Below are 12,366 nucleotides of genomic sequence, written 5' to 3'. Positions count from 1 at the left end.
GGAGTCTCCCATCCTTCTCCGGATCCAACCGGGCTCTGCTCTGCTTGGGCAAGGCGCCAGGGGGCTGTCGAGGCAGCGCCAGGGGTTAGCAGGTGGGCTCTGATGGTCCCGTCTCGCTCTCTCGCCAGGGAAGCCTAGTTGATTACCTGCGATCCCGAGGGAGGTCTGTGCTGGGGGGCGACTGCCTGCTGAAGTTCTGCTTGTAAGTACGCAGCTGGGCCCCCATGACCCGGGTCCCAGAGCGCATGGTGGGGTAGCCAGGGGTTCTCACCCACGATCTGCCCCCGCATGCCCCTGAGTCTCTGGTGATGGTAACACACTGTGCTTCTCCTCACACCTCCCCGGCGAGGATCTCAAACCGCTTTACAGGTGTTATGAGCTGAGCCTCCCAGCCCACCTCCTGTGGGGGGTGATGGGGCAGCTCAGGCAAACAGGAGTTAGGTGACCTGCAGCCACGCGAAGAATCCAGTAGCAGCGCCAGGAATCCTGACCAGCCCTCCTGACTCTGCCCTGTGAGGATCTAGCTCTTGTGCGTGAATGGCACTTTCTTGCACAGCAGATCTGCCCCCTGGGCATCCTGGAGTCTGATTTCTGTCCTGCAATATCTCCTCCTGGCCCCGCAGAGTCAGTACAGCCCCATTCTGTCCCATCTCCTCCATCAGCAGGGTAGCTCGTGACGTTGCAGCCACGTTCCAGGTCTGCCTTTCCACCGCTAGCCCAGTCCTGCCCAGGGCTTGCTGCTCCTTGGTAGCGTCTTCCCCCTGGCACCAGCTGGCTGGGCATTTCACAAGCAGCCTGATGAGTTTCTGGTGCTGTAGAGTGACTCACTGGCAGACCCATGGGTGGAGAGGTGGGGCTCACAGCGAACGGGGGGACCGTGCCATGTGGGGATGGTTGATGGGACTCTGATGTACATTCCCCCCTAGGTCACAGGTTCATATCCAGCCAGTGACTTAGTTGTTATGATTGGATGTCTGGTCAGTGGCTTCTGTGAAATGAGTGACGTGGGCCTCAGGCCAGTTCCTAGAAGGTACCAAACCGCCACGGTCATTGGCATGAACTGGCTTCCTTGGAGGCTGTGGATTGAATGATCGGTGGGGGTCCCTCCAGCCTCACCAGCAGGGGTGGGACACCCTCACTCTGTAACTGCTGTGGATAAACAGCCAGCAATCAGCCCCGAGCCCCGCTGGGTGCCTAAGCCTGACGCGCTCTCCCCCACCCCCCAGAGATGTCTGTGAAGCCATGGAGTACCTGGAAGCCAACAACTTTGTCCACCGGGACCTGGCGGCGAGGAACGTGCTGGTCTCAGAGGACAACATCGCCAAAGTCAGCGACTTCGGGCTGACAAAGGAGGCGTCGTCCACTCAGGACACAGGGAAGCTGCCGGTGAAATGGACGGCGCCGGAAGCACTTAGAGAAAAGGTGAGTGGGGGACGGGGCAGGCTCCCCAGCTCCCCCCCTCCAAGCGCTGCCCCAGTGATGAAGTGCCAATGGTCCTGTGCTCTGTATATAAGTGGCTAGATTCTGCCTGCCATAGTGACTAGGAGACCTGGTCACCTGCCTTGCGCAGGGGCTTACTCCTTCTTGGGTGTGCCCGGCTGGGAAGATGCGTCTTCCCCTTGCAGGGCCAGACAGGCTTGTGCAAGGCAGGACAGTCCTGCCCCTACGCAGCTCAGAGGACATGGGGGTGGGGGTCCATGGAAGGAAATATTCCTCCTTGTTATGGATGCTGCTGCCCAGGAGGGAGATGGGGGCTCAGTCTCTTAATCCCCCTCCTCTATGGATTTGGGGAAACTACTCCAGCGTTTGCAGGAGGCCCAGGCTGCTTGGAGAGCTGCGATGGGGATATAAATCACCGCTGCTGGCTGCAACAAAGGCGGTTAGCTGAAAGCCAGGGTGGGGCCTGGATTCTCCTCTCCTCCCAGCAGAGGGCAGTCTCTCCAGCGTGTGCAGGCGGGCAGTGCAGCACTGAATCAACTGGGGAGGTTTGACGCCCTCCCTGTTTTGGTCGTGGCTCCTCCCCTCCCGCCCCCCGGCTGGCCAGCCGCTCCACACCCCATGCCATCCCCTTGACCCCTTTGCGGCCGGCTCTCTCCCCTGCAGAAATTCTCCACCAAGTCGGACGTGTGGAGCTTCGGGATCCTCCTCTGGGAAATCTACTCCTTCGGGCGAGTGCCTTATCCGAGAATTGTAAGTGAGGGCAACGCCCCGGGGGGCAGCTGCCAGCTCCCTCCCTCCCTTCCCCCAGCCCCGCGGCTTGAGCCCACTTGGGCCTGATCTTGGGGGAGGGGAGGCAGGCGGAGGGGAGGCTCTGGGTTTTTCCACATGCTGCTCGCCGGAGCAGCCCAGTGTCTGTCCCTGTGGAAGTGCAGGAGTCGAGAGGCCAAGGTATCTATCCCACAAGCATGTTTTCCTGTAGACTAGCTTGACTAGGTGTAGTTCCCCCGCCCTGGGCTGTTACTGGCTGGCCGAGGTGTGTCTGAAGGAGGAGAAAGGGGTTGGCTCGACACGCAGCTTCGGGGAGTTGGTTTCCTAGGCGTGGCCAGCTGGGCTCAGCTCCGAGGTTCATGCAGTGCAGCGTCCCATCTCTGCTGCTGCTGCAGAGGAAGGCCTAAGAACTCCCAGGAGGAGATGGGCCCCAACCGGCCCCCCACAGAGGTCCATCCGGACCTCTAGTCAGGTTGCCTTTAGGGCTGAAGCAGGGAGGGTTAATCTCCCTAGGAGCCGAGGGAGAAGCCGACTGATGGGCTGGAAGTGTTAGCTGGCAAAGGCGGAGGACGACGACTGGCTAAGAGAGTTGATCTGGGAGCTAAGCCGGGAGGGGCCTGACCCCTCTGTCTGCGCTGGTGAGACTCAAAGGGGGGAGGAGGTGAAAGCGTGTGAGCTCCCAGGGCAGGGAACGTGGCCTGTGTCCAGCACTAGCGCTCGGGGGGCTGATCCTGGTAGGTAGGGGCCATGGGGCCAGGGGCTTAAGGAGCCGTCTTCCCAGCCTCCCTTTCCCTCGCAGCCTCTGAAGGATGTCGTTCCCCGCGTGGAGAAGGGGTACAAGATGGACGCCCCCGACGGCTGCCCCCAGGTCGTCTACGAGGTGATGAAAAACTGCTGGACCCTGGACCCCATCATCCGGCCTTCCTTCCACCAACTACGGGAACAGCTAGAGCATATCAAAGGCAACGAGCTCTACCTGTGAGACGGGGGGGCGGGGCTTCCTCAAGACACCCCCCCCTTCTCCCTTCGGTCCTGCCCCACCCCCCTGCTCAGGTAGCGGGGGTGGGGGAGGGGCCAGATGGGGGAGGGGAGAAGGACTGAGCGAGCTGCTGGACCTGCTCCACCCATGGAACTATCCTAGAGAGACATATTGGACTTGTGCATATCCCCGCCCTTGGGTCTGCCTCCCCCTCCCCGGGTCCCTTAGGCTGGGCCGGCTGGAGATGCGGGAGTGAGATGGATTGATCAAGGCTGCCCCCACCACCTTGTCCCTGTAGAAACCAAACCGGGAAGGGAATCCTACTATTTTAGCGGCGTGTTGTTACCCCCACACTCCCTCCCTGCCCCCAACCACCGATCCTTCCCCACAGAGTTTCTCTTCCTTGATTTCTCCCTGGGATCACATCTCTGTTTCTCCAGCTCACAGGATCGCGACAGCAGGGGACGACTGAGGAGGGAAGCCGGGGGGCGGGAGAGGATAAATGGGGGGTGCCCTACTGCTGCGGGTATTTCCTGCTCCTCACACGAGTCCTGCGATTGCTTAAAAACTTCCAAGTCAGTTGTTTTCTCTGGGTTTTTTTCGGTTATTTTTTATTATTTCAAATGGAAACGGGCCAGCCAAGTGCTGGGGTTTTACTAAAGTACGAATCTCTTATTTTTTAATGTAATTGAAAAAAAATTTTTTAAAAAAGGTTTAAAAAAGAAAGAGAGAGAGAAAAATGGACCCACCCGAAAGGAAGGAAAATCCCAAGTCTGCTAACTGACCGGGTGAAATAACTGAGACACCAAGGGCGATTGTTGAATTGTTTCGCTTTAACTTGTTGCAGTGTTTTGCATGCCGTCTCCAGAGGCCTTTTCCAGTCCTGTCCAGTGCTTTATTCTCATGTAATGCTGCCAACTGTGAGATTAAACTGTAATAAAACCATTCCATACGGACACACACCTCCATGCTTCCCCGGGTGTCTTTCTCTGCCTCCCCACTAGGGGGTGCACCTCAGCCATAGGCCAGCCTCAGGGAGAAGGGCGCTGCACTGCCAGACGTCGACAGAGATGCGTCCCGCGTCTGGTGTTTTACCACCTGCAGGACCCAACCGCCATCTGCATGGCTTGTCCAATCCATTCCTGTAACAAACACCCAGGTATACGAAAACCTGCCTCTTACGTAGCCCCTTTCAGCGGCAGATGTCTGTGCAGGGGAGATTACAGATGGGGAATGGAGGCACAGCGAGATATCATAGAATAGCAGGGTTGGAAGGGACCTCAGGAGGTCATCTAGTCCAACCCCCTGCTCAAAGCAGGGCCAATCCCCAGACAAACTTTTACCCCAGTTCCCTAAATAGCCCCCTCAAGGATTGAACTCTCAACCCTGGGTTTAGCAGGCCGATGCTCAAACCACTGAGCTATCCCTCCCCTCCTAATGACTTGCCCTTGGTTGCTCAGGGTGTCTGAGACAGGTCTGGCCCTTGAACCCGGGGCTCTAGAGTTCTGATCCGGTACTTTGAACACCAGGCCATTCCTTTGTTAAGCAAAATCCTGTGTGAACAGCTGGGTGTTGCACTGTCCCTGGGACGTCCTCAGCCTCGGATCCGAACGGTCCTGCAAGGGGAAGCAAAATGGCTCCTGAAAAGTCAGACCTAATGACTCGTAATGTAATCCCCAGTGGGGTCCGGAGGGGGTCTGGAAAGGGGGAGACGGCATCGCAGGTAGTGGGGGCCAGGCTGCGTGGGGTGGGTTGGCTCTCCAGCGGTTTGCAGAGAGCGCACAGCAATGTAACATACTCCACATGTTCAGAGGAGGGGCGGGCAAGGTGTATGGAACAGGCATCTTGTTGCAGCCCTGAAGCTAACCCCAGTGAATGAGCATTGAAGGAATCTGGTGCAGAGGTGGCACAGGACTCCATTTGAACTGGGAAACGATCAAACTTGCTAGTCAAGATGATCACTGATGGCAATGGCTGGATCAGGCCATTACTTGGGCCATCTAGGAGCAGATGGGCAAAGCTGTAGAGGTTTGCGTTAGGAGCCCACCTGTTGGGTGGGATGGGCTCTAGCTCAAATACTTCTGTGATGTCTAGTTTTCTTTAGCCGTCTGGGCGGTGTTTCTCTGCCCGTCTCCCAGGTAGGGAACATCAACACCCCAACTACAGTCAGATAAAAGGCTGTGCCTTGAGCTCCGTTGACAAGCCCAGGCCTGTTTCCCTTCTGAGTTATCTGTGGTTAGAAGTTTGTGCAGATTTACCCTTGTCTGGCACATCTGGGTGACGATGATTGTCCACGGAATGGCCATATTGCAGGTATATTGAGGGCACAATTAAGAAGAGGTGTGTGGGGAAGTGTTGCTTTTATTTTTACACCTGGTTAGTTGCTTCTCTGCTGCACTCGCCCCTTTCTGTGGCCCTGGGGCCTGATTCTGGTCTCTCTCCCACCAGGGTAAGTGCTGACCTCATTGGCGTTAATCCGGGCATAGACCAGTGCAAGTGTGATGGGAATGAATATTAACACCTTGCTCTCCTCAGCCCTAGATCTCAAAGTATTTTCCCAAGGAGTTAAGTGTCATTAATCCTATTTCACAGCTGGACAAACTGAGCCAGAGACATGCCTGTGGTCTTTGCATTAAAAGTGGGGTTTTCATAAGGGCCACAGCTGTTCTGCAGGGTGCCCAAGGTCATAGGCAGAGTTGGGACTAGAACTCTGGTCTGCTTTGAGGCACTAGTCCAGTGCACTAGCCACTGAGCCAGGCCAGCTCTTAAGCTTTCATGCCTTGTCTGTGGTATAAAGTTACCGGTAACTTACACTACCTGAGCAATGGGTGCAACTGCATCAAGGCTGAATGTGGTTTAGCTGCACGTGTAGGCAAGGGGTTAGCTGCGGGGAGCAGCGAAAATGTGTCTGTCTCCAGCTCAGCTGCACCCGTTGCTCACACCAGGTAAATGGACAAACCGGAACAGCTTTGCCATTGTATGACCAGCTTGTTCCACCAACTTTCGAAGGCTGCAGTGAGATTGAGCCGGATTCTTGTGGGAGTTTGAACCCACCTAGATCAGATCTGGCTTTGGACCGTAGTCCCATGTGCAAGACAGGGTGGCTGTTTAAAGACTGGTTAAGCTCTCCAGTTTTGCTCAATCCTTTCTAAGGTTGTAGTTCCCCTGTCTCTGCAGGAATTACCTGTGTGCATCTCCCCAGCCACGTCTCGGCTTATGGTTTCCCTGCTTCCTTGTGGCAGTGATACAGTGACCAACAGCAGCTACGGCGGGATGGGGAAAGGTTTTCTCGTCCCACCAGTTTTCAAGATTCTGAAATTTGTTCCCATTCTGAATCGTGCGGAGGGGGGGGGAGTCCAGCTCAAAAAGTGTTGCAAATTGATAAACCAGGGGGAGGGGATTCAGATCAGATCAACCAAAATGTTTCCTTTCAATTTTCACCTATTCAGGTTTTTTTAACCTTTTTAGTATAATTGGTGAACTAAACTTTTGAAACCAAAACCCAAATGTAGCAGTTTTCAAATTGGCCGCCCCAGTTATTTTCCCCAAAAAAATGTCCGAAGGGGAAGATTTGGCACCATCACGCCTTTCTCCCAAGCGGGTTCCGTTTTGTATAAATTGAAATTTTCTGATGAAAAAATGTTTAGCTGGGAAATTCCTGACCAGGTGCCTCCGCAGCGTTCTGGCTGCGGGCAGCTTGAGGCAGTGGACTGCGAGGTCCTGGGGCTGAGGGGGGATGGAGAAAGCTAACCCTCTATTCTAGCCTCTATTTTTGCAGCTGCCTTACCTCAGGCTCTCCTGCGCCTGAGTCATTTTTTAGCTTGTCTCCTTGCAGCTTTTCACTTGAATTATGTTTTAAATACAAAGTACGTTAGTGATCATAAAAGGGACACAGCTAACCCGCCTGGAAACTGGCATCCTTTATACACAAGGCAAACACTGCCCGGGCAGGGATAACATAACACCCTCCCAGTGTTTCCTCAGCTATGTTGCAAGCTCAGGAGGAACCCGGCTTGATCTTCTGGTTTGTGATGTCATGGTGCCCTCTAGTGGCTGATCAGCAAAGAAGATAAGGGAACTGCTACTAGTGCTAGCTAGAGAAGTTCTTTAGCTCAAGGGGTGATGAATAGCACCATAGCCCCTTGGTGAAACCCCGAGCCAACCCCATCCCTCCCTCCTATGCACTCTCCCAGTAGCCTCTACTCTATGATCTTCCCCCTCTCCTCTCATTTTCCTGCTGCTTCAGGCTGAGCTCATAACCAGGGGAAATGCAAAGCTAGGCTGAGGCAGATCTCTACCTGCAGCTGGGTTCTGAGAGAACAGTGTGTGAGTTCGGGATCTTCCCGCGCAGATGCACTGATGGGCTGGGAAATCTGGGCTAAGGCACTGTTTTTGTGTGGCCGTGTTGGCTTCAGTTAGAAGCTGCAGGAGAGATGGAAGAGAGCGTTGGGAGCTGCTGGAGTTGGGGGTTCATGAAAAGGCCAGGGTCAGCTGTGCTGCCGGGAGGCTCTCTGGGCTGAGAGGAAGCAGGGCTGGTGTGGAGGCAGGATTGAGGACTCAAGGCTGCAGAATCCATGTGCCTGATGGACTGGCACAGATGCCCCTGGGGCCCATGTTGGTGGGGGGTGGAGACACTACCAGGTTTCTAAGGCATGAGGCTTTGCGGGGGGCCTGGAGTCAGCTCAGTCCCCTGGCTGAGCAGACGTACGCTGCTGGCCCAGTGGTAGCGTGGGGCCTCCAGCGGCCACTTGCTTGTATTTTCCTGGAGATCAAGCAGGGAACCCTGTTCTCCCCCCAGACCCATGGGGAGGGTCCTCTGAGCTGAGGTGGATCCCTCCTGGGGTAGGATAATAGCAGGGTCCAGATCTGCTTGAGCCAGAGGAATACAAGGCAGGAACAATTCTAGCCTGGGTGTTCTCAGGATGCTGGGTCCCTGCTGTGACAAACTATTTTTTTTTTTTTTAGAAGTTTTCTGCCTTAAAAAGCCATGGTCTGGGTCACCCCTGACCGCCCTGCAACAGCTCCCACGCTTGGCGAATTTCTGTTTTTGAATGTGCCGGTGTCTTTATTTATTTGTGTTGCGGTAGCACCTCCGCACCCCCGTCATGACAGAACAAACACAGAACAGGTCCCTGCCCCGAAGAGCGAGCGCTCCAGGAGACCAGGCAGCAGTTGGAGACAGAAGATGGCAGATCCCAATGAGACACTGTTGGTCAGCATGAGCAGTCGAATGGTCTCAGCACGCCAGCAGCTGTCACGTTTTAGTATCGGTGGGTGCTGAGCTGACATTGGCATCTTCATCTGGTTCCAGCACCCAGGGGGTTCAGAAGCCCTGGGGTTCTCCTCACAGCTCGTGCTTCAGGGTGCTTGGGGCTGCTGGAAAAGCCAGCCAGGTTGCTCCAGTGCTGGCCTAGTTGCCTGTGGTCGCAGCAAGCGTGTTCCTACCCCAGTCAGTGCTGCTGAGGTCTGTCCCTGGTGAATGTAACCAGTCCCAGCCATTCCCCTGCACCACCTTTGGGAAGCTGGAACCTGCTGCAGTCGTTTCAAAATCCAGCCCTCAGCTTGAGAGAGGGGCAAGGTTCCAGCAGGGGGGACAAGAGAAGAAACAGCCCTGTAGAAAGGGGTGGGCTGAGAGAACAGAGGAAGAACCTCCCAGGGGTGCTGTGCCGGGAGCTGGGCCGCTTCACTGGGGGATGATCATGTGCCTTTTGGAAGGACATGCAGGGCAGCGAGGAATATGAGTGTAACCACTGGGTGTCTCTGTGGCTGCATGCTGGGGGCAGGGCTGCCTATGAGACCCAAGTAATCCCCTTTCACTTAGGCATCGGTAGGATCCTTGCAGCAAGTGAGCCATGCAGAAGGCCCGTGGGCCTGTCTTGTCCACATGCACCTCGCTCCCGCCCCCGGCCTAGCAGCTGTTTGTTTTAGATCCCAATTCTGAATCGCTCATGGACGGAGATGAGCCGATTCTCCTGGCTGGAGCAAGAACAGACAGGGCCAGGGCCACTTTCTCCCCAGACAGAGCTTGAACTCCATCGGCTGGCCAAGCTAGCCCTGCCCCTGGCGCTAAGAGGATGCTGAGGGCTCTCCTGCCCTTAGGGATGATGGGGCACTTTCCCGTCCTCTTGGAGCTGGCTGCAGGTAGGGAGCCTGGCTCTGTGCACCTGTGGTGATGGGGTCGGCCATGCTGCACCCCCACCTCTTCCAGGAGCACAGACTGCTCTGAGCCAATGTGCTGGCAAACACCCCGCTGTCGTTTATTTACAGGGTTTTAAGCCCTCCACCAATCCAGAGCAGCGTCTCCATGCCTTTACACCCTGTATCTCCAAAGGGGGGCAGGTGTCGACTCCGAGGACCCCTTGGCAGGTTTTCCTAGTCTTCTGGTTCAGTCTGTCTCTTCCCCCCATTCATGTCATCCCGTGACCTCTTATCCAGCTTCCCTGTGAATGGGCTCATTGGCTCAGTGACTCACTAGCCCCAGTCTCTGGCTAATTTGGCCTTCTCTAATTAGCACTAATAGTGACCTGCCTGCAGGCCCAGCCTCAGCACACCAGCCCCAGCACCCTGTTATCATGGTAAATGAAGGGCTGCATCAGGCTCATTTGCTCTCCCACAGTGCACTGCGGCACAAGCACCCTGCCTTCCCGCCCTAGCTCTGCACATCACGGCCGGGGGGGCTGCAGCACTAGCTGGGGGTGACTAGTTCCCGAGTTCACTGAATGGCCTTGGCTAAGTCATTTAGCCCCAGATCCTCATAGGGATTTAGGCTCCTAATGTCTATTGCTTTCAATGGAAGTTAGGAGCCTGAAGCCCTTTGAGGATTGGGACTTTCACTGCTCCATGCCTCAGTTTCCCCCTCTAAAGGAGGGCTGAGAATGCTCCCCACCCCAAGTCCCATCCTGGGGTGCTGTGAGGATTACTCCGTCGGTGTCCGCCCAGCTCTTTGAGGATGGGAAGCGCTAAGCATGATTGGAGGCAGAACAGGCACTGGCCTAAGGGCCTGGCCTTCAAGTGAAACAAAGGGCTACAAAGTATGCTGTGCCTGCCGGTGTTGGTGAGCAGGGCTCCTGGGGTGCTGCTGCTGCTTTCTAGCACAGCAGCAATGCTGAGTCAGCATATGCACGTCCCCACGCTCCTTCTGTGTCTGCCACACACAGACCCTCGCTTGCTTACAAGTCAAACAGCCCTGAACTCGCAAGATTATTCCCCTTGTTAAACTAGTTTAGTAAATTCCAGGGAGGGGATTCCTGCCTCTTTATCGTCTCCCTTACTGACAATTGCCTAGTCAAAGTCCAGGCTCTGTCGTGCTCAGCACCTACCTTCTGGCTGAGTTGGGCTTGGCGGGGAGCTAAGATCTGGGGGTGAAGCCCTCCCTGAAGATCCTGCGCATGGCAGCAAAGTGACAGGGCCGTGCACATCCCTGGCACTAGGGGAACGAGGCGCTTTGGGGAATTTCTGTGGTGCAACATAAGAGAAGTGTCTGCCAGCCGGAGGCCAGCAAAGATGTAGGGCAGCAAGAGGAGAGCTGGTGGGGCCGAGGGGAGAGGCCGGGGCAGTGACAAAATCAGGTCCAAAGCCAAAACTAATCAAGGAGCGAAATCAGGGACCAGGTGTCAAAAGAAGAAACGGTGCTGTCAGGTGGCAAAGGAATTCACAGCCCTGCCATACTAGAAACAACAATCAATGCTGGCTGGATTGCACAGAACAGGACATGAAGCACAGGGTGAGAGCTGATGGATGGGGCTAAAAAAAGGCCATTCTTTCACCCCACTCCTTTTATCCCCCTCTGTGACTCACTGTTGGGACGTATTTGCCAGGGTGTGCTAGAGACTCATCCCATCTCTTTTGCAGGGGTAAATCCCATTAATAGCATTGTGTATTATTATTTAGATGTGCAGCATGGCACTTTATGATCCAGCAGGCGTGACATTCAAATCAATACATGGCATGTTATTAGTCTTGGCTCTCTGCCACGTGATAGCAGATGCTGGACTTTTGCAGCTTGGCTTTCCAGTGGTGGAGATATCAAAAAGGCCGAGTTCAGGTATTGTGTGTGTGTGTGACTTGCTTTATTTACACCAGTCCCTGAACAGAGGTGGACACAAACAGCACACAGCCAGCCCCCTTGTTAAGCAAGCTCAGCTCAAAGATCAGTGTCTGGTTCCTAGGCAGCAACTGTACCCCAAGACTCAACTCTAGTTAGAGAGACTGAGGCAGAGAGCAATCTCCCCTGTGTTTGCAACCATTCCCCCGGAAGAACGTACATTGTAAAACAAACAGTGCTACAGTACTTCCAATGGACAGTCAATGAAAATTAGTTTAGCTGCTGCTCTTTGTATGTATTGAGTGGGGGGAGTCGTGTGCATCTGGAAAGTCAGAGAGGAGGCTGGTGCAGTATCCAAGGCGGGATGTACACAGATGCGTACACATAGACAGAGCAAACCTTGCCCTTCCCCCCAGGCTTGGAAGGCACCGCGTGCAGTGTGAAGCACACAATTCTGCTGCACACGTTGGTCATGCTGTTATCGGGCCTTCGTTGAGTGGGTCCTCCGGGAGAGTGCTCCCCACCCGCCCCTCACTCCTGTCCCTCTGGACCTTGTCATTGGGCTCTGTGCTGCCCACCCCTGCATAACCTAAGCTTGTTGTGTGACCTGCAGCTAGTCCATTTCTGAACTGCACCCAGGAAACAACTGTACATGCTCATGCTCCACACCCAGTGGGCCAGTCTGTATTCCACCCTGATCCCACAGCCCACTGGGGATATTAGCTGGATATTAGCGGCTCCTTCACAGAACTGTGAGCAGGGGCCCATCCCCAACAGGTGTGGGGAGCAGGATACTGTGAGCCTAGGAAGGGCATCAGCATGGTGGTGTCAGTGTTGTTGGGGAGATGGGGGGGAGGGTGAGTCTCTTGCATTAATATTTCCTAAAGTGACAGCATTTAAGATTCCAGCTGGTGGAAAATTCTCCAGTGGAATGGTTTTCCCTTCAGAAAATGCCAATTTCATCAGACTTGAAATGGACTGTGAGAACATGTTGATTTCAAAGATGTTGCTGGAAACCTGCCTGGTTTCCTGCGAGCCTGCCTGGCTCCTCAGCTGCCCGCCTGGCGGGCTGGGAACCCTGGGAGTATATTTCATTTTGGAAACGCCAAAACATTCCTGCAGCAAAATATTGCAG

At 55.0% G+C, this 12,366-nt stretch overlaps 1 protein-coding gene across 4 annotated transcripts in view; it reads left to right on the top strand.

Moving 5' to 3' along the window:
- CSK (C-terminal Src kinase) overlaps positions 1-4,149 on the top strand; it is a 61,755-nt gene extending 57,606 nt beyond the window's left edge. For all 4 annotated transcript variants that reach the window (XM_044980369.1, XM_044980370.1, XM_044980372.1 and 1 more), the window contains exons 10-13: positions 129-202; positions 1,227-1,422; positions 2,104-2,190; positions 3,008-4,149. In XM_044980369.1, coding sequence (XP_044836304.1) covers positions 129-202; positions 1,227-1,422; positions 2,104-2,190; positions 3,008-3,190 — 540 coding nt within the window. In that variant the 3' untranslated portion in view covers positions 3,191-4,149. The remainder of the gene's footprint in view (positions 1-128; positions 203-1,226; positions 1,423-2,103; positions 2,191-3,007) is intronic.
- Positions 4,150-12,366: the final 8,217 nt, after the last annotated feature.

The sequence above is a fragment of the Mauremys mutica genome, chromosome 11 (assembly GCF_020497125.1).
Source record: "Mauremys mutica isolate MM-2020 ecotype Southern chromosome 11, ASM2049712v1, whole genome shotgun sequence".
NCBI classification, from domain to species: Eukaryota; Metazoa; Chordata; order Testudines; family Geoemydidae; genus Mauremys; species Mauremys mutica.
This window is presented reverse-complemented; position numbering and strand designations above follow the sequence as displayed.